We start from the raw sequence: 20,546 nt of genomic DNA, 5'->3' as shown, positions 1-20,546 counted from the left end.
GCATCCCACCTGAGCTAGCTAGCCTTTCTTCACTTTGGAAAGTTAAGCCTGGCTTGATTTGGGGATGAGAGGATCAGCAGAGCTTGATCAAAAACTTATTTGCAGAAGTGATGCTTCTTTTGCCTTTGAAAAAATTGGCTTAAGCCTTGGATTTCTGGAGAATAAGATGGCAGAATTTGCAGGTAAAGAGGCTTGGGGCTGCATGTTCTCTGTGTGCCTTCATCTGCCCCCTCTAAGACAGGCCTCTCTGGGGACCAGAAGGAAAATGAGGCCTGTCCACTGTGACCCAGGGAGACCTATTGAAAAAAACTGCATCTCCTCACTGGCTGAGAAAAATCTTTGATGCAACATGGTTGTACTTTAAATAAAAATACGGATTATTGTCATATTTCATGCATTCTAAAATTTTAGCTGTGAGTGTAATACAGGTTGAGTATCCCTTATACAAAATGTTTGGGACCAGAAGTGTTTGGGATTTTGGATTTTTTTTGGCGGGGGGGTGATATTCACACATATGCATAATGAGATAGCTTGAGGATGGGACCCAAGTCTAAACATGAAATTTGTTTATGTTTCAACCACTTTATGCGTCTAGCCTGAAGGGAATTTTATACGATATTTTAAAATAATTGTGTGCCTGAAACAATGTTGGTGTACATTGAACTGTCTGAAAGCAAAGATGTCACTATCTCAGCCACCCATGTGGACAATCTGGTTGTGTGGCATTCCCATCCTTTCTGACTTAAAATTTGTATGCTACCGATAAGCAATCATTTTCTTAAACTAATTCACACATATGTACTTACCAGTAAAAAAAACACGACATTCCATTAATGCAGTGAAAAAATAATGTGTTCAGGGTACCCAAGCAGCACAATAGCATCACCAGATACCTGCATCAGTGGCTAAACGACAGCAGCTTCCGGTCTCCACCTGCAATGCTGTGTTTTCACTGAGAGGTTACTGTACACTGTGTTTTATTTTTTTAGGTGAGAAGAAACATCAGAAGCAGTTGAAGGATCAGGGAGTGGGTCCTGTAGGGGCGAGGAGACATCTGCTGGATGGCTTTTCAGAATGTTTCCTCCAGCATCACCGGCCTCATTAACAAGTTTCTGTCTTAGACGTCTCTCTTTGATTTTATGAACTGACATGATTTCCTGTTTGGTTGTGAATGCACAGTGCATTAGTTTTCAATAAGCCCATTACACATTTTCACCAGGTCTGCTGTAGTTAACTTTTTGTGCAGTTGTAACATGTCATCTTCATGGTTGTGAGCCTGTTTTGACTGTGACTGATTACATGAGGTCAGATGTGGAATTTTCCACTTGGAGCATCATATTGGCACTCAGGAAGGTTTTGGAGCATTTGAGACTTTCAGATTAGGGATGCTCAACCTGTCTAGTGTGCTTTGTGGAATTTGGCGCTCCTAGGCTACCTCCTTCTGCTGTACTCATGTTCTCAGCTGGTGCTCAGAAGCCATGGGGCTCGCAGGGCAGTTGGACTGGGTTAAAGGGTCAGTTCTGCCTCTTACTAATAAGGTGGGTAACCTTGGGCAAGCCACCCAAACTCTGCAGCTGTGCCCCCTCCCCTGTAACATCAGGACAGTGAAACAATGCTCTGTGACAAAGGCATGGGTGAACAGACGCTTGCTCAGCTCTTGGGTAAGAGTCTGGGAAATTTCACACATATTGTCAGCTAAGGCTCTCACAGTCCTGTGAGGTTCATCACAGCATTTGTTATCCCTGTTATCCTCAGCAACCAGGAAAGGTGGCTGAGGCTCAGCTGTGTCAGGGACTTGTCCTAGATCTCTCTGCCACTAGTGGCAATGCTGGGGTCTTCTGGTCTCCATTCTCACCGCCTGTCTGGTACAGCTGGCCCCAGCTTAATGGAGGAGCAGCAATGATCAAAATATTTCCAAAGACGTAAAGAATATGGCTTCAAAGGGCTTTGCAAATGGAAAGCACCACCCAAGTATAAAATGTTATTTTGTGTCACAGGATCCTGAGATAATGATTTTTCTTGAGTCTTGTTCAGAGGGGTTGTTATTTTATTGTTAATATAAAAGGACTTCAGAATATGATGAAGATGCATATGATTATTTTTATAGTTTATTAGTATTATACATAATACTGTATATATTTGTGGTGTACGTGTGATGTTTTGATATAAGCATATGATGTGTAATGATCAGATGAGGGTAATTGGAATGTCCATCACCTCAAACACATTCATCTTTTTTTTGTGTTGAGAACATTCTAAATCTTCTCTTCTAGCTATTTTGAAATATACAATGTATTGTTGTTAATTGTAGTCTCCCTACTATGCTATGGAACACTAGAATGTATTCTTTCTACTTAACTGTATGTTGGTACCCATTAACCCACCTCTCTTCATTTCCCCTCTCATTCTTCCCAGCCTCTGATAACCCTCATTCTACTCTCTAACTCCATCAGGTTAACCTTTTTTACCTCTCATATATGTGTGAGAACAGAGATGCATATTATTTTTTTGCATTGAGTTTGTTTTTAATTCATATCTCTATCAAGTAACTCTCATACCTATTTTTCTCTTTTGTGTGTGTGTGTGTGTGTGTGTCACATAGAAGGTTTTGTTTTTCTGGTTTTTGTTTTGTTTTGAAGTGGGGTCTCATTCTGTTGCCCAGGCTGGAGTGCAGTGACACAGTCACAGTGCACTGCACCCCCCAACTCCTGGGCTCAAGCGATCCTCACACTTCAGCCTCTGAAGTAGCTAGAACTAAAGGCAGCCTCTACTACTCCACAGCTATTTCTGTAAATTTTTATATGTAGAGATAAATAGGTTTATCTGTGTTGCCCAGGCTGGTCTTGAATCCTGGCCTTAAGTGATCCTTCCACCTTGGCCTCCCAAAGTGCTGGGATTACAGGCATGAGCCACCTTGTCCAACCATAGAAGCTTTTAATTATACTCTTTCATTGTAGAAAAATTAATAGAAATAAACTCAAAAAAGCAAAGCGGGTAAATATTATCCATAGTCCGGCCAGGTGCGGTGGCTCACGCCTGTAATCCCAGCACTTTGGGAGGCCGAGGTGGGCCAATCACAAGGTCAGGAGATGGAGACCGTCCTGGCTAACACAGTGAAACCCTGTCTCTACTAAAAATACAAAAAAAATTAGCCAGGCCTGGTGGCGGGCGCCTGTAGTCCCAGCTAGTTGGGAGGCTTAGGCAGGAGAATGGCATGAACCCTGGAGGCAGAGCTTGCAGTGAGCTGAGATTGGGCCACTGCACTCCAGCCTGGGTGACAGAGCGAGACTCCGTCTCAAAAAAAAAAAAAAAAAAATTATCCATAGCCCACCACACAGCAAAAATGGCTATTAACTTGGTTCCCTATGCCTACATCTACATAACAGATGCTAGATTTAATAGTTATTTTCTTCTGCACTATTTCATGAACATTAGATTATTTTAAAAATGTATTAGGACTTTGATCCTGACAGTGGAAAAGAGTCATGCCTGAAATCCCAGCACTTTGGGAGGCCAAGGCAGGAGGATTACTTGAGCTGAGGAGTTTGAGACCAGCTTGGGCAACATAGTGAGGCCCCCGTATCTACCCAAAAAAATGAAAAATTAGCTGGGCATGGTGGTGTGTGCCTGTAGTTGGAGTTATCTGGGGTATTAGGGGAGGAGGATCGCTTAAGACCAGGAGGTTGAGGCTGCGGTGAGCTGTGATTGCGCCACTGCACTCCAGCCTGGGCAACAGAGCAAGACCTTGTCTTTAAATAAAAGAAAAAAAAGGGAGAAACCTATTTCTCCAAGACCACGACTTTCATCTCAATCATCTAAAATGGGTTCTGTGGGACTTCCTGAGCTCAAAGCTTCACACTTAGGGATGATAAGGAAGACAGCAAGATAATGAACAGCTTTCAGCTGTCATTCAGCAGTGATTTAGGATAGGCGTTTGCTAGGGTAGCAAATGTCAGACGAGTCCGTAAAATTGCTCTATCCTGAAGGGTTTCTGTTTCTGGCAGCTTGTTCCACAGTGCCTTGGGTCAATACTGATGTCAGAATATATGAGTGTCGTGCACTTTACGACACAGTTATACCCAAGAAGGAGCTGAGCCTACCAGTTCACATGGTGAATGACACAAGACTTAATTATGGTCTCACCAAGCTCCGCCACACTTGCCTCCCTTCTCTCCCTGCAACAAGCCAAACCTGAGGGCTTTGCAGTTGCTGGTTCCTCTACCCAGAACGCTGTTTCTCCAGCTCTTCAAAGTCACCTAAATGTTGTTTCCTTTTAGGTCTTCCCTGCTATCCCATTTGAAGTATCTTTTCCTCTTCCCCACTACCCAACATGGCATCACCATCTTCGTTTTCTGCATCACACTTGTGCTATGAAGGTATCTTATTGCTTTGCTTGGCTGTTGCCTGTTCCCTTCACTGACCAGCATGCCTCTTGGAGAGACACCACGCTGACTGGTTTCGTCCACCACATCCCCATTGCCTGGTCAAAGTACCCACCCACCCACAAATTCTTGCTGGATGAATGAATCATGTTACAGCTATTGGTCAGATAAAATGGATGGCAACTAAACTTCATTAACGTTTTTGAATCATTTTGCAAAACATTCATATTTGGTTAAATATAAGATGAAATATTAGATAAAATATAACCATATAATATGTAAAAGTCAATTGCATTTAATAGTATATATGGCATAGGTGGTTGAGAAAACCGTAGACTTCAGAGTCTCAACTCTAGTTGCTTGGCCACCCTATCATGATAGTCTTAGTTGAAACATCACATTGGCAAAATATTTGCGTTCATCATTAGAGCAAAGAAATGGAGAAGCGAAAGGTTTTCCAATTCCAGAGAAAGGACAAATCTATACCTTTATTAAAATGTTTATATAAATATACATCTTAAAACATCTAAAAAGGGGATATGATGGAGACCCTGAGGTACATTTTATATCTTGTAGAAAATAAATGCCATTTCTGAAACACCCTGTGATAAAATAACTGCTCCATTATGAAGTTGGTCTGGAAGAGTCTGGTAAAAAGTTCTTAGCAGCACAAACTTTGTGTTTGGTTTTGCCATTTTTGTGCACACTGCACTCTCAGGTCACTTCAAGGGTTATATAGTTAACAGGCAGCTGCTCTGCCAAGGCTCGAGGGGCAGAATCCTGCTGAAGCCAGGCTGTCTGTCATGGACTGCTCCTCACTATAACGGCACCTAGGTCACCATAATAAGGGTGGGGGGTGTGCTTTGTTGCTGCTGTTTTTTGATTTCATGGGTTTAAGTCACCTGATATGTTAAGCTTCAGTAAAGGTGCAGGAGGTGCAACTTTGTAATCAGAATGAAAAACCACCTGCATGCTGATGTTTGAGGAGGCAGGTAACAATGGGAATGATTTCTAGGTTTGTGGCATTAGATGTGATAACACAAAGAAAAAAGAAGGGGTGAGCAAAGGCTGCATTGAGCTCCTTGGTGGGCAGCTCTGCAGCTGTGACCTCTGGACTCATAACTGGCTTTTTAGCCTCATACAGCTTCTGCACTTCTAGGGGATGTGGGCTGGCTCAAATTCAGTTAATTGGTTGGAAGTCTGCGTGGTGTTAAGTACTGTGCTTTCTGCTAGAGTGAGCAAGCCCCTGCCTTCAGGCAGCTTTCCCAGGGCTTGCAGAAAAGGCCAGCCGAGTAGGTAGATGCTTCTCTGTGCAAGTTGTTTCCCAGTGTTTTCCTGTGATTTTTCCTTAACTTCACATTGATTGCAAGGCCCTCGGCAATGCCCCCTGGCATTTTTCAAAGTTTTCTGCACACAGAAGTCTTATTTTTATTAACCAACTGATATATTCCTCCCTCCTTCCCGACCCCACACACAGTATGTTAAACCTCACCTCACGGAGCCTGGCCTTGGCATCCGTGTGGACCTGCACAGAGGGTCCTGCCAGGCGGTGAATTTGTACTGGTTTTCCTAATGAGGGCATTATTTGCTTTTTAGCCTGCCCCCTTGTTTATAAAATATGCCAAGAGAACTAAACAACCCGCTGTTCCCAGTCCTTATTTACTTGTCCAAACCAAATGTTTATGTCCTTGAATACTAAACTTGAAGTAAAAGGATTCCTCCTCGTGGGAAAGCTATGATCATTGAGTTTTTTTCTAAACTGTCGCTGCAGGCCTGCTTTTCAGCCAACATGCAACTTATCAATGACTTTAGGAACAATTCAGACCCGCTTCCTTTGCCCTAGAGTGTGGGGTGGGGGAGCTCTAGGTTCCTGGGTCTATTAACTATTCGTATCTCCCTGAGACACCTCCCGGCCCAGGTGCAGCATTCGGAGCTTGGCTTGGCCCAGAACCGTTCATTGAACATAACCTTGGGCCTAAGGATGTAAAAAGGAGAGGAAGAGAAAAGGCATTTGGCAGTCACAGTGTTGATGGTTTTCTTTGGTCACCTGCACCTGCGCTGGCTTTAGGCATACCCCGTGCTGGCCAGCTTGCTGGAAAGCCAGATTGGTGTGAGGCAGGACTTCTCGGCCTGGGCAGCAGGTTCAGGATCACCTGGGGTGCTTCCGGAACACAGGCTGCTCACCCCCAGCTGACTCAGAACCTGGCACCTGTGTTTTCTGGATGCTGACCAGGTGAGTCTGATGGAACCAGGTTCCAGGGACTGCCCATGATGGCTGTGGCTGATACATTTTGTTCCTCTCAAGTGGTGTTTCCCCATGGGCATCTGACTTGAATCACTTTATTTATCTTCTCCTGGCAAGTTTTGTGCTGAACACACACTTGCCACCTTTCCTTGTTTCTTTTTCCACAGAGGAGAAACATTTCCTTGTTACCTTTGCCAGATTACTTAGGAGAAGAGTGTAAATTGAAGCCATTTATCTTGAAATGTGCTGCAGGGGCGCATTGTTTATACAAGTGAAAGAAATTGTAACAGGGTTATTTGGTCTGGTCTGCAAGGAAAAGGTGTCTCAAGTTTTCCTTTCTGCCCCCCACTTTCGTCACACAGTGTATTAGTTAGAATTAGGTTTGCGTCTGTGACAGGCGAGACAGCCATTAATGGGCTTAGTGAGTATTTTTTGTTTACTATTGGTAAAGTTAACATTGCCATTAATAAAGTGAATGTTACTGCTCACACATCAGCCAGTCTCATGACTAGAGTTCATCTATTGTGTATCCTATGGCAGGTAGTCAGATAACAGATAAAATATGAGTTTGCGGTGATTTTGCTATTCTAATTAAACCTGTACATGTTTGTCAGTTGGAGGACGAGTAAGTCGTGAATTAAATTATACTCGCCAGAAGATTGGAGAAGAGGCTATGTTTAATCCTCAACTCATGATACAGACCCCTAAAGAAGAAGGTGCTAACATCCTGACCACAGAAGCCCTCCTACAACACCTGGACTCGGCACTCCAGGCCAGCCGTGTCCACGTATACATGTACAACAGGTAAGGCCCGCCGCGTCCACCTACTAATGAGCAGCAGGTAAGGCGGTGGGAGAAGGCTGCTGCTGGTTTAGGCCCCGTTATTTTAGTAAATGAAGTTGCCCTGGAAATGCACCTGGAGTATTAGTTCAAATAGCTTTGCAGTGAAAGGATTTTTTTCATCTTGATTTATCGTTTCTCGAGTTTGGTAACAAAGCAAGAGCATTACTTGATAATGTATTGCCAGTAAGTATCTTGGCACTGTCCCCAAAAGAGGATGACGCTGAGCCACTTGGGGACTATACACCCAGGCTGTAAGATGTTTCCTTGCTTAAGAGATTTTTGGAGAGTGATATTTTGAATTGCCCTTACTGAACTTAAAAACAATGGGAAAAAGAAGAGCTGCTTCTTGTGACTTTGTACTCATAGTTGTTTTGTGTCACACAGCACGTTGGGGGCTGAGCCACCATGGGAATTGTTGCTGACACCTTTTTATTTATTTTTTTGAGACAGAGCCTCACTCTGTTGCCCAGGCTGGAGTGCAGTGATGTAATCTCGGCTCACTGCAACCTCTGCCTCCCGGGTTTAAGCGATTCTCATGCCTGAGCTTCCCAAGGAGCTGGGACTAGAGGCACCCACCACCACGCCTGGCTAATTTTTGTATTTTCAGTAGAGATGGGGTTTCACCATTTTGGCCAGGCTAGTCTCGAACTCCTGACCTCAAGCGATCCACCCACCTTAGCCTTCCAAAGTGCTGGGATTACAAGTGTGAGCCACCATGCCTGGCCCACTGACACCTTTTTAAAAAGTCATGTTTTAGCATCATATTGCTAATTTAACAATGCTGTGAGTAGAGTAAAGCGTTAGGAAGAGTTCAAAACTCGGTCCTTTTTCTTATGTATGTAGACTATTGGTTACTACAGGGCAGGGGCCACCTCTTGTCTGTTTTCACCCCAGCTTTGAGAACAGAGTGGGCATTCAGTTTGTTGATTGCTTTTGAGGTTGGCATCACTAAACCCCATTTCCAGGGGACCTCTGAGTTGATGCCACTCGACCCCATAGCCTTCCCTAGGCTTTCAGCACCTCTTCACTGAGGCCTTTGCTAGTACCGTTTATTTTTCCTGGAAGAGGTGAGGAAGTAGCAGTATAGGCATATTCAGCAGCCAGGGAGAACCAAAGAAGAGAATAAAATTAAGATTTTTCTTGTCCCTTCTCTAACCTCTGCTTACATTCCAGCTCGACAGGATCCTAGGGACAAGCACAGCCAGGGTCGAGTCACATGTCTTTGGCACATTCTTGTTTGCTTATCTGTAACCTGGGCTTATGGTCATGTGTACTCGTATCCTCCATGGTTCCCAGAACAAGACCAGATATATGAATGCAAGGGCCTTAGAAAATGTAAAATCATGTTTCTGCCAGGCAAACTTGCCCTGTTGGTCTGTAACAAGCGTTGTAGGGAAGCAACTACCTGGTGCAGTTTTGCAGAATGTGAAGTGGCATCCCTGTGGGGAGCCAGGAAATGGTTGTCCTGGGGCCACTGCAAGCATGGCCAATGCATTCTTAGTGTTTGTCACCTACATGCTTCAGGAGAAGATGTGAGGGTCTGTGCAATTAAATTACACTCTTAAGCTGAGATGGGTCCAGAGTAATTTTATGCATTGGAATGAACTTTAAGAACATGTAGTTCAACCCATCCCATGTTTTAGGTGAGAAAACTGGGAATTAGACTAATTAGAGCATTTATCCAAGTTCATGCAGTTATGAAATGAGAGAGCCAGGTTTCAAAGCCTTTTTCTGGCTTCAAGCCCATTCATTTTTCTAATGCACAATGATATCCTTCTCAAGAAGTGTAAATGAGAGTTGATCAAGTAATATAAAGTGAGAACCTACTCATGCCGGATAGTCTATGTTGATGCTGTATAGAATTAAAATATAAATATGTCCATGGGTGTGTGGCTGGATGGAGGATGGAGGAGATATGGGTAAGTTAGGCACAGCTCTCAAAGAGAGGAAAGACATCAGTATAGATAGACATGGGCGGTCCCCATGACAGCTGCGCCAGGTTTCAGCAGGAGATCTGCCCAGCCAGGGCTCTAGAGTTCAGGAGAAGGGGGTCATTTTCAACAAGCTTAACACGGGGGTGACATTTCAACAGGGCGCTGAGAGACAGGAAGGCACAGGGAAGAGGACACAGTAAGCTCCTTGGGTGAAGACAGGCCTCCCTTAGGAGGCCAAGAATAGAGCAGTTGGGAGGGAAGTTTTTACTTTCTTTCTTTTTTTTTTTTTTTTTTCATTCCCTTGGACTTTTCCATCCCCACTCTTCCAGATTTTCTTTTTTTTTTTTTTTTTAGTTAGACTGATCTCCCTAACACACCTGGAAAGATATGGGCTTATATAACTTTTCTAGAGACAATAAAACTCCAGATTAATTCTTTTTTTTGAGAGATAGGGTCTTGCTCATCTAGGCTGGAGTGCAGTGGAGCAATCACAGCTTACTGCAGCCTTGAACTCCTGGGCTCAAGTGATCCTCCACCTCTGCCTCCCGAGTAGCTGGGACTATATATGTGTGGCACCACGCCTGGCAATTTTTTTTTTCTTCATTTTTTTGTAGAGACAGGGTCACTCTCTGTCGCCCAGGCGGGAGTGCAGTGGCATAATCACAGCTCACTGCCTCAGCCTTCCAGGATTAAGTAATTTTCCTGTCTGTATAGCTGAGATGACAGGCATGCACCACTGCGCCCAGCTAATTTTTAAAGTTTATTTATTTATTTATTTATTCATTCATTCATTATAGAGATAGGGTCTCACTTTGCTGCCCAGGCTGATTTCAAACTCCTGGCTTCATGCTGTCCTCCTGCCTACACCTCCCAAAGTGCTGGGATTACAGGCATGAGCTGCAGCACCCAGCCCTAAATTAATTCTTGATCTGTATATTTATTCACATTTCTGTAAGACAGGAATAGAAGAGACTGTGAAGTTAGAATTTGACCCACCTGGCACATGTTGTTGTTTATAATATTAATGGTTAAGAGCAGGAGAGTTCATTTTGAATGCTACCTATTAAGGACATGATCTGCCAATAAAACATCTCCGCACCTGAATATGTGTCAATACTTTGCAAACCTAATTTAATCCCCACCTATTTTGAATTTATGATAATTCAGCTGGGCTGCCGTGAAGTTGTTTAATGTATGTAGAAAAGCAGATTAATGGTGTAAACAAGATTATTGGGAGAACACTTAAGAAAACAAGACTTTTTAAGTACTTTGGTAGCATTCATTTACATAAACACCCTACATGTTAATTACGATTGAGTATTATCTATTCATTAAAGCAAGCTTGCTGGGTCTCTACTTGGCAAAAGCTCTGCTCGTTTTGACAGATGCTTAAAAGTGATCGAAATTGCAGTTCTTTTTATATGTTCTATCATTTCGAGTTTGCACTAATTTTCTTATTACAGTGAGAAATTTTTGTCTCTGCTTTTCATTTTATTAGGCAGTGGAAATTGGAACATTTGTGTTACAAATCAGGAGAGCTTATCACAGAAACAGGTTACATGGATCAGGTATATTTTCTTCTTGTTGGCAAAAATTTCTCAGGAACACCCCAGTAGTGTGCCTTAACCTAATGCATGGCCTCTTCTTTTTAACTTTGACAGATAATAGAATATCTTTACCCTTGTTTGATTATTACACCTTTGGACTGCTTCTGGGAAGGGGCGAAATTACAGTCTGGGACAGCATACCTCCTGTAAGTGTGTGATCACGCTTTCTGATGTCTGTGACTTCTCTAAGACTCAATGTTTCTAATGTTGCTTATCATTGTTTGTTCCATTTCGGTTTTGAACAAGAAATAAAAACATTGAAATTCCATGTGCATTTTTTGAGTGAATAGTCGGGGGAGAGGGGATTTCAGCAGAATGTTTTTTCTCTTTTCAAAAAACAATTCTGTAGGCATCATTAAATTTCATTCACTTTTACCAACCTATTTATATGCAAATAAAATGCAAATTATTGCAGAGTACGTGTGATTTTTTAACTCTTTAAAATGTTCGTAGTTTCGAAGACCAGGCATTTAGACACTTATTTTTTAAGGAGAGACTTTATTAGTGAGTGGATTCACATCAGAATGAAATATTTTGAGTTTGAGATCTTCCTGTGAAGTAAAAAGCTAACCTTTCTTTAGATCACACTAATGGCATTTAAGGGGGAAATCCACTATCTGTGAAGGCCACAGTAGGGAATGCTTCACTGTTTAGCAGTTGGATATTATATATACCGCATCATTTAGAGAATAATTGTTAATCAGCATAGACATTTTCGGTTAATTATGCAAGAGTGAGAGCTTGGGTTATTGTTTCTGTCCTGGCTTGCACGTATCTGCAAAAGCAATTTGCAGTGGCCATCCCCTGACCTTCAGTGTACAGTTTTAGATGGGAAATAAGGGGTTTTGTGTTTTCTGGTTGGGAGATTCCGAATAATGACTTCAGCCTGGTTAAGCAGCTACAGTGTGGTTTGAACCACATAACAGGCAGCCAAAAGCCTTTCTGGTCTGTCAACAGCACAGATTCAAAAGTGAGTGTAGGGGGAAGTGGCTGTGATGGTGGTGATGGCAGAGGCCGCAGGGGGCTTGCCCATTCCATTGCCAGGCTGTCAGAGAGCGCTCATAAGTATGGGATTGTTAAAGGTAGCAGAGATCAAATATTTTGATTGATGATATTTACAAAGCATTTATTAGGCTGCCAAGTGCTAATTTGATGTTGTGATGCCCTCTTTTTTTTAAAAAAAATTTTTTTTAATTTTGGATCTGTCTTTTTGGCTAATTTTGTATGTAGATATTAAATATACAATATCAGTAATTAAAGATTATTCAGTGCCCTCATTAACTTATGAGTCCTCTCTCTGCTTAGCATCTTCAGTCATGAATTATTTTCCTGACCTAAGTTTACATGCAGATATGCTGGAAAGGAGCATTTGTTTTGATGCCAGAGTCCCAGAATTGCAGCGTTGCCAGGAACCTCCTACAAGGCGGATGCAGTGGGTGCAGCCGTGTTACTTTACGATGGGTTTAGAAGCCTCTTTTCATGGTCTCGTCTCCTAATTTCTTTTGCAGAGGTAAACCTCCTTTGCGGTGGACAAACTTCGACCCTTTGGAATTCCTAGAAGAGTTAAAGAAAATAAACTATCAAGTGGACAGCTGGGAGGAAATGCTGAATAAGGCTGAGGTTGGTCATGGTTACATGGACCGCCCCTGCCTCAATCCGGCCGATCCAGACTGCCCCGCCACAGCCCCCAACAAAAATTCAACCAAAGTGAGTACCAGCAGTGAGCGCTCTCAGAAGGGGTGGAGAGCAAAACACTTTTTTGTGTCCATTCATTGTTCATTTTATTATTTTCATTTTTAACATTTCATTCACCACGATCGTCTTTGTCTACGGAACTAAGTTTGTATATAGAGCTAAATTTTGCTGTAAGATTTGCCATACACCTCCCATTAGCCTTGCTATTAATGTTCTCTCTGAAACACACAAGTCCTTAATGCACTGGATTTTAACAAGGCATGTGACCTGCCTACTAATTCCCGTAATTATGTGGCTGTCTTTTTATTTTAGCCTCTTGATATGGCCCTTGTTTTGAATGGTGGATGTCATGGCTTATCCAGAAAGTATATGCACTGGCAGGAGGAGTTGATTGTGGGTGGCACAGTCAAGAACAGCACTGGAAAACTCATCAGGTAAGCCAGCTCCCGAGGACAATCTATGCCCTGCAGTCTTCTTTCCTCAAAAGCCACTTACATCCTGACATCGGCAAGTGTATTTGTATTAATACTTAAACCATTATCCTCGCTAGCTGGGTGGCATCATAGAATATTAAGAAATAGTAGCAGACTGCAACAGCTTGAAAAAGCACCTTGTGGGGAATTTTTCAAGAATGGATTTGTAGTTTTCATCAGGACCGTAGTTCCTGACTATAGGGTTTTAGGAGATCTGCCCATTATGTAGAGAATGGGGGCAAGTGTAAAGTAGGCCGGGACACACTGGTCAGAGAGAGTTCGTGGTGCGAGCTGCACAGTGTCATAGACTGTTAGGAAAAGACGGAGAGCCAGCGGCTCAATAAGAATTATCCTTTGTGCACTTGTGGACTCTGGTCAGTCAGGTGTCTGGCGTTTCGTGTAAGATTTCTCCCCTGGGAACACCACCGTCTGGGATTTCTGCACAGCGTGTATGCGTCGCTGAGCCCGGTGTATCTGCTCAAGCTATCTGCTCCTCTTCCCTTCCTGTTTCATGGAATGGAAACTGTGAAAGGAAATTGCCTATTAATTTAATTTTGGGGTATATCTGTAAAAGGTTTGTAAGGTTACACCTTTAATATGGTACATCAATCTATTAAATAAAATAACCATCCTGGTCCCATTTTAATGGAAACATGTGCTCACAGAGAAGGAAAAGAATTGCAGCCAGTGAGTTGGGGGAGCTGGCTGGGGATTTGAGGCAGTGGAAACTGCTTCCTGGGAATACTGATGATGTGCCTTCCTTTGGACTGTGCTACAGCGCCCACGCCCTGCAGACCATGTTCCAGTTAATGACTCCCAAGCAAATGTACGAGCACTTCAAGGGGTACGAGTATGTCTCACACATCAACTGGAACGAGGACAAGGCGGCAGCCATCCTGGAGGCCTGGCAGAGGACATATGTGGAGGTAAACCCACCTTCGAATCGGCGTGCAGACTCGCTGGTTATGCAATTCTTCGTTTTCAGCATTATTTAAAACATTTCTTTCCATTCGCTTTATTTTCAAAACATTGCAATTCTGGGAACTTGATGGGATGAAAACTTTTTTTCTCTTCTTTCATATTGAAAATCCTGGGATAATATCTAAGAGACTAGTTCTAATTGGGGTGCCCTGAGACATGTTTAGTAACCAGTTGTGAATTCCAGAACTAAAGCACATAACAGTGTTTAAAAAAACACTTGGTTAGCAAAGGTGTCTGGAAAACATTAGCAAGGCATAGAATCTGTTCACAGCTGCAGGCCCCTTGGTCAGGTCATGTGACAGGAGCTGGCCTTTGTTTCCCAAGCAGTGACCTCTACTGAGCTGCATGTGACCTTTTAAAAGTGGCCAGCAAATGAACAGGGGGAGGAGGGCCGTAAGAATGAGTTGTTTTGGATTAGGGGGGAGCTGATGGGACCGCAAGTCAATTGTGAAGTTATGGAGAAGAGACAAGCAGTCTCAGCCCTGGAGTAAATACAGCACTCAGAGTGAACTCCAGCGACACCAGCCCTCAGCAGCACCCACTGCCACTGATCAGCCATGGCCCTTGTCCTAAAACAGGGTTCTTTAATGTTAGCCCAACTTCAGCTTCCCTCCCTGCCCTGGAATCATGTAGAACTTTTTTAAAAAATGCATCAGGAAAAAAAGAAGGGCTGGGCTGTGTCACCTGAGATCTGTGCTGTCGAGGCTTGTAGAAGTGTTCATTGCATTTGGGCATTTCGCGTTCTGTTGTGACCACAGGTAGTTCATCAGAGTGTCGCACAGAACTCCACTCAAAAGGTGCTTTCCTTCACCACCACGACCCTGGACGACATCCTGAAATCCTTCTCTGACGTCAGTGTCATCCGCGTGGCCAGCGGCTACTTACTCATGGTAACGCTCAATGCCATGCTCCTGGGGGCTGTAGTTTGGTTTGGTTGTTTTAGTCTTTACTTTTCCATGACCGCTCCTGCTTCTTAACTGCTCTTAACATCCACGTGCATCCAGGACAGAGAGAGCGTGGCTTCACAGTGGTTTAAAAGTGGTCGTGTAAAGCGTTTTTCCCATTTGCCGTTTGCCTACCTTTGACTCCTGTCATTTTATGTGACGTCCTTGATGTAAAGTTTTGTTGTTGTTGGATAAGTTCTGCCTTTTGATTTGGGGTGATGGGTGGAGGGAAACATTAGAATCACGACACATTCTAATGTTCGGCTTTTGTTCTGTGCCCCCATTGTTCTGCTTGCAGCTCGCCTATGCCTGTCTAACCATGCTGCGCTGGGACTGCTCCAAGTCCCAGGGTGCCGTGGGGCTGGCTGGCGTCCTGCTGGTTGCACTGTCAGTGGCTGCAGGACTGGGCCTGTGCTCATTGATCGGAATTTCCTTTAACGCTGCAACAACTCAGGTACTAAAGGAGCCATTCATCCGCTGTCTGTTGACAAACGCCCCCCGGCCCCCAGGCTTGGCCCAGCCAGCCTCCTGTGCGCTGTGTGTCCTTCTCACCGGAAGGGTCTTGCAGCCTTTTCCACTAGGATGCTACTGGTTTCAGGGGGATGCTGTCTCTTGATGCTGTCCACCCTCAGGGCAGTGGGTAGGAAGTCTGTTGGGCTTATTGGTTAGTAGAGACACTTGGCTGATAGGAATGTATGTCATTGACCAGGGTTGTGGCTCTTCAGCTCTGGTGGGCATTCGCATGGCTTGAAGGGCTTGTGAAAGCTCAGATTGCCAGGCCCCACCCCCAGAGTTTCTCAGTAAGTCTGGGGCCGGGGCTGAGAATGTGCACTTCAGGGCAATTCCCAGTGATGCTGGTCCATGGGCCACACTCTGCGAATCATTGCTTAAATGAGTTGGATTCCTTCTCATTTACTAGCTTAAAAAATGATAGTACACTGACCTTCGAAGTAGAAACGTGCAGGATCTCCTGTGAGCTGAAACAGCTAGGCTTTGGGACGCCAAGGGAATTCTTCACCATGAGGTTACGGAAGCCCTGCTTTAGGAGCTGTTAGGTGCCGGTGGCAGAGTCCTAACTAGCTTTAGAATCATCTGAATTGGATCTCGCATGTCTAATGCCACCATCCTCTGTTTTTGCTATAGGTTTTGCCATTTCTCGCTCTTGGTGTTGGTGTGGATGATGTTTTTCTTCTGGCCCATGCCTTCAGTGAAACCGGACAGAATAAAAGAATCCCTTTTGAGGTAATGCAAAAACAAAAGAAGAGAGCTTTGGGGACATTGCAGCTTCCTCTGTTCCTGAGTATTTGTCCTTTAATTTTCCTCAGTCTGACCCAGTAAAGATTTCAGTCCCATGTCAGATGATGTGTCACTGGCTGCCAATCAATGAAATAAGCTGGAAAGCTCTCAGGACATGTATTTGCTATGAGAAGTCCCAAAAGCTGCATTTAGGGTGCCTTTAGGAATACGTGTGTTTGTTTTAATGTGATACTTTACCCCTAACTGCCATACCTTTCCAGAGCCTGCATTTGCTTCTCTGGAGATGTCTGTCACTTAGCCATCGCCTCCCTCCACTCCCTTTTAAAATTATACTTAAGCGTTAAGTCATTATCTTGCAGCTTTCTGCTCTGGATGGTAATAACCATGAAGAATTGATGACTCTGTAGATAGTACTGAATAATGCTGGTGTTAGGGGGTAAGGCAGGTGGCTCTTTCTCTTTCCCTAATGCCAGCATGATAAGCTGTAATAACAGTTGTGTTATTCTGCCACGTATCTGCTCACAGTCTGTGCTCCAAGGGGACCCTGTCCAGTGCAGCTCTCAGCGCTGTGGTTTTTTATTCCCAGGACAGGACCGGGGAGTGCCTGAAGCGCACAGGAGCCAGCGTGGCCCTCACGTCCATCAGCAATGTCACAGCCTTCTTCATGGCCGCGTTAATCCCAATTCCTGCTCTGCGGGCCTTCTCCCTCCAGGTGAGCTTCCAGTAATGAAGGCTGTGGTGATCCTGAGCGGGGCACTGACTTCCAGCATCCCATGTCTGCGGTCTCTGCTAAGGCACTTCAGTTACTTATGAAGTGAAATAGAAATGCCTGTGTTTGAGGCTCTGTTTAACTGGGTGGATGCTTCTTTAAGCTTATAACCCTGACACTCCCTCTAAAAAACTAAGCCCTTCTGGAGTTTTTCCTTCCTTTCTAGGCCTATGAAGCCCAGACGCCTGTTGCCTTATAGAGTGGCCATGTCCTTTATGCATGGCTTTCGGGGCTACTCCGTGTTGCCCTCTGGGGTCACCAGCGCTGCAGCCAGCTTCGGGGCCATCCCCTGCTTCTAAACACCACTCCCAGTACCTGCACTTACCCCCTCTCCCGCTGCCCACCTCATCTCAAACAGGCCACCTTTTCTTTCGCTGTTGCCAAAGCAGCCCCAAGATAGTATTAAGCTGAGGTCGCGTGTCAGACGGCACTGCAGGACTGCGAACTGGCCAGGCTGCCGTGGAGAATTTCCTGTAGGGTGCTCCTCGGTGGGCCCTTGCTTTCCACCTCCCTTTCCTAAGTTGGCCACCACAATCTTTCCTGTCCCCTCTTCTCTTTCCTTTTGGTCCCCTGCTCCCCTCTCAGGCTGCCCAAGCAGACTCACGATCCCTCTCACCTTCCCATGCAGAGCATGTGGGCCCCTCATGACTTGTCCTCTCCTTCCAGACCAGGCCCTGTCACCCCCAGAGGCCATCAGGGTATTTTCTAATCGAGACTCAGCTTCTGTGAATTGTAAGCACGGACAGTTCCCTGGGATGGGGATAGAGCTGTAGTCCGTTCTGCACCTGGAGTAAATTACTGACATTGCCCTTGAGCTACCTGAAATTTGTAGGAATCCTAAAATTAGTTACTGCAGCCAGTAAAGCAGAGACTTCACCAGTTTGTGCCATGGTCTTCCTGAGCGCAAAGTGGCCTGGAGTTTTGATATCTCAAGATGTTATGGGGGTTTTGTGAATTAATTTCAAATTTTAAAACCTCAATTGTTTCCCCTTTCTTTCTCTGTGATGTTATGATGTCTAATTCTCAAGCTGGCCAGGTTGTTAAAGGAAATGACTTCTGTGTCACTTTTTCACTTGTTGTTAGGATGCCCGGCACACTCACACAGCTTTACTCTGCTCACCAAGAGCTGCAGATGCGAGCAGGAAGAGAAATTGACCAGTCTTGCATCTGGTTTCTGTTTATATTTTGTCAATATGTTTAGCTCTTTCCTAGTCTTTACATTTGTCATGTAGGAGGAACCGATCAATCATGTTTTTGAATGTCATTTCGCTAGTAACCAAGAGGCCTGGGCAACTACTGATCCTACTGGGTTTGGGAATGGAGGCATCTTTAGTATTTAGTGTGAGGCACAGCTGGAGAAAAGATTCTATGCCAATTGCCATAACCGCCAGCCCCAAAAGAAACATAAAAAGAAAAGAAAACAGGGTTTATTTGTATTATAAATTTATATAGAAGTAAAAATAGTGAATCAATGAATAACGTTCAGATCTGATGCTCGAACCAAAGCATAGGACAAGGAAACTCTCTCTGATTGCTCAGTGGCATGAAAGGTGAACCAGACTCGCAGTGCAGCTGAAGTTGTAGAATGCCTTTGTGCGCAGGTGTGTGTCTGCTCGGCACCCTGTGGTACCCCAGTCTCATTTCACGTGCAGCAGGTGCTGGTATTGACAAACTGTTCTAGAGTCTTTTAGTCGTGGGACCCTGTCTGCCCATTCTCTCTCCTCTCCCCTTCTTTTCTGCTTGCCTTTTTGCTCACTGTCTTTCTGTATCTGCTCACACTCCTTCTTTTCTTCTTTTCTCTCTCATTCTCTCCTCTCCTCTCTTAGTACATACTGATGGCTCATCGAGGCCGACTCTCCTTTAATGATACCCTATGGTGTGGTGGTCTGAAAAGCTACATGAGGTTTCCTTACGAGGAGTAGCCTTGTAGAAAATCCAGTGCGCTAAGTTCTCCCAAGGTAAGCACCTTACAGAGACAAAAATGAGTACTGTTGATTTTTGTGTTTCTGTTTCAAAGCACCACAGTATCACTGTAGAAAATTGCAACTATAGCTTCCAAGAGTCCTCATCTTATTGAAGAATACCTCCTCATGACACTGGTTAATTCTCTGTCAAAAGAAAAAAGGAGTGCTTTGCACGGTGGCTCACACCTGTAATCCCAGCACTTTGGGAGGCCGAGACGGGCGGATCATGAGGTCAGGAGATCGAGACCATCCTGGCCAACATGGTGAAACCCCGTCTCTACTAAAAATACAAAATTAGCCGGGCGCGGTGGCTCACACCTGTAATCCCAGCTACTCGGGAGGCTGAGGCAGGAGAATCGCTTGAACCCGGGAGGCGGAGGTTGCAGTGAGCTGAGATCGTGCCATTGCACTCCAGCCTGGGTGACAGAGCAAGACTCTGTCTCAAAAAAAAAAAAAAAAATAGGACAGAAAATGCAAGGAAAAGAGAGAGCGTGCAATGATTTTTGCAGTGGCCATCAGAAAATTTTCCCTGGTTCTGTTTTAAATGTATTGACCCTCAAAATTGGCCATTATGTAGCTTCTCTTTCCGTTGATGAACAGTATCAGGTTTGACTCTGGGTGTTCAGTTGTGTTTATATTTGCAAGATGCTACAGATTAAACATCAAAAGGGAGTGACCCAAGGCAGTTCTGTCCAATAGTAAACCTGCGTTACCTTCAGAATTTTCCATATAAAACTCCTCCAATTTTGTAGCCTGACCAAATAATTAGATATTTTTTTCCACAAGGAAACAGTCTTAAACCTCATCAGCCTTTATCCATCTGCCTAAATGCCATCTCTACACCAGAAATCACTGGCATCAGCTGTAATTCTTTGTAATTAACTAGGGCTTGCTGGTAGCCCAGTAGTGTTTATTCTTCAATGAAAACTCGCAGAACAGAACCCCTTGTTGTTCTGTCTGGTCTAGGAGGGTTCGACTGGAACCTCCTCTGCATGTGTCCCAGCCTTAGCTGCTTTGAGGGGATGGGGCATTTCCTATGAGCACAATAACTAGAATTGATTCACAGTTGCAGTATCATCCCCATCATCTTCTCTGGTTTACTTAACACTTCTTGCCTTTGCGACAACCCTTTTCGCTTTCTGAGCAGCCCTTGCTGGTTGTTTTACTATTTTGGTGTACACCTGGGGACCTGGCGTTGAGAAGATACTCCCCCATACGTGTAGTAGGTTATGAGAAAGTCAGTAAAATGGGACACTGCTTGGGGTTCTTCCCTCATCCCTTCATTTCCATCGCGGACACGGAGCAAGGTGCCCAGCAGGCTTCTCTGACCGATGAGGCCGGCTGGTGCCCATGCCTGCGCCTGTGGGGCTCCCTGTGTCACGAACCTCTGCTCTCCTCATCCTCATGAACACCTGTCCAAATCGGCATGCCCAGGGTCTCTTCTCTACATTC

The 20,546-nt window shown here is 44.4% G+C and overlaps 1 protein-coding gene across 1 annotated transcript in view; it reads left to right on the top strand.

Annotated features, from left to right (window-relative positions):
• The window catches only part of PTCH1 (patched 1), a 61,243-nt gene that overhangs the window by 15,133 nt on the left and 25,564 nt on the right, over nt 1–20,546 (top strand). The window contains exons 3-12 of the mRNA XM_054501447.2: nt 7,242–7,431; nt 10,903–10,972; nt 11,066–11,157; nt 12,520–12,718; nt 13,019–13,140; nt 13,958–14,105; nt 14,919–15,050; nt 15,403–15,558; nt 16,248–16,346; nt 16,948–17,073. Coding sequence (XP_054357422.1) covers nt 7,242–7,431; nt 10,903–10,972; nt 11,066–11,157; nt 12,520–12,718; nt 13,019–13,140; nt 13,958–14,105; nt 14,919–15,050; nt 15,403–15,558; nt 16,248–16,346; nt 16,948–17,073 — 1,334 coding nt within the window. The remainder of the gene's footprint in view (nt 1–7,241; nt 7,432–10,902; nt 10,973–11,065; nt 11,158–12,519; nt 12,719–13,018; nt 13,141–13,957; nt 14,106–14,918; nt 15,051–15,402; nt 15,559–16,247; nt 16,347–16,947; nt 17,074–20,546) is intronic.

This window comes from Pongo pygmaeus, chromosome 13, assembly GCF_028885625.2.
Source record: "Pongo pygmaeus isolate AG05252 chromosome 13, NHGRI_mPonPyg2-v2.0_pri, whole genome shotgun sequence".
Taxonomy (NCBI): Eukaryota; Metazoa; Chordata; class Mammalia; order Primates; family Hominidae; genus Pongo; species Pongo pygmaeus.
The sequence above is the reverse complement of the archived record's forward strand: the minus strand, read 5'-3'. Positions and strand labels throughout refer to the sequence as shown.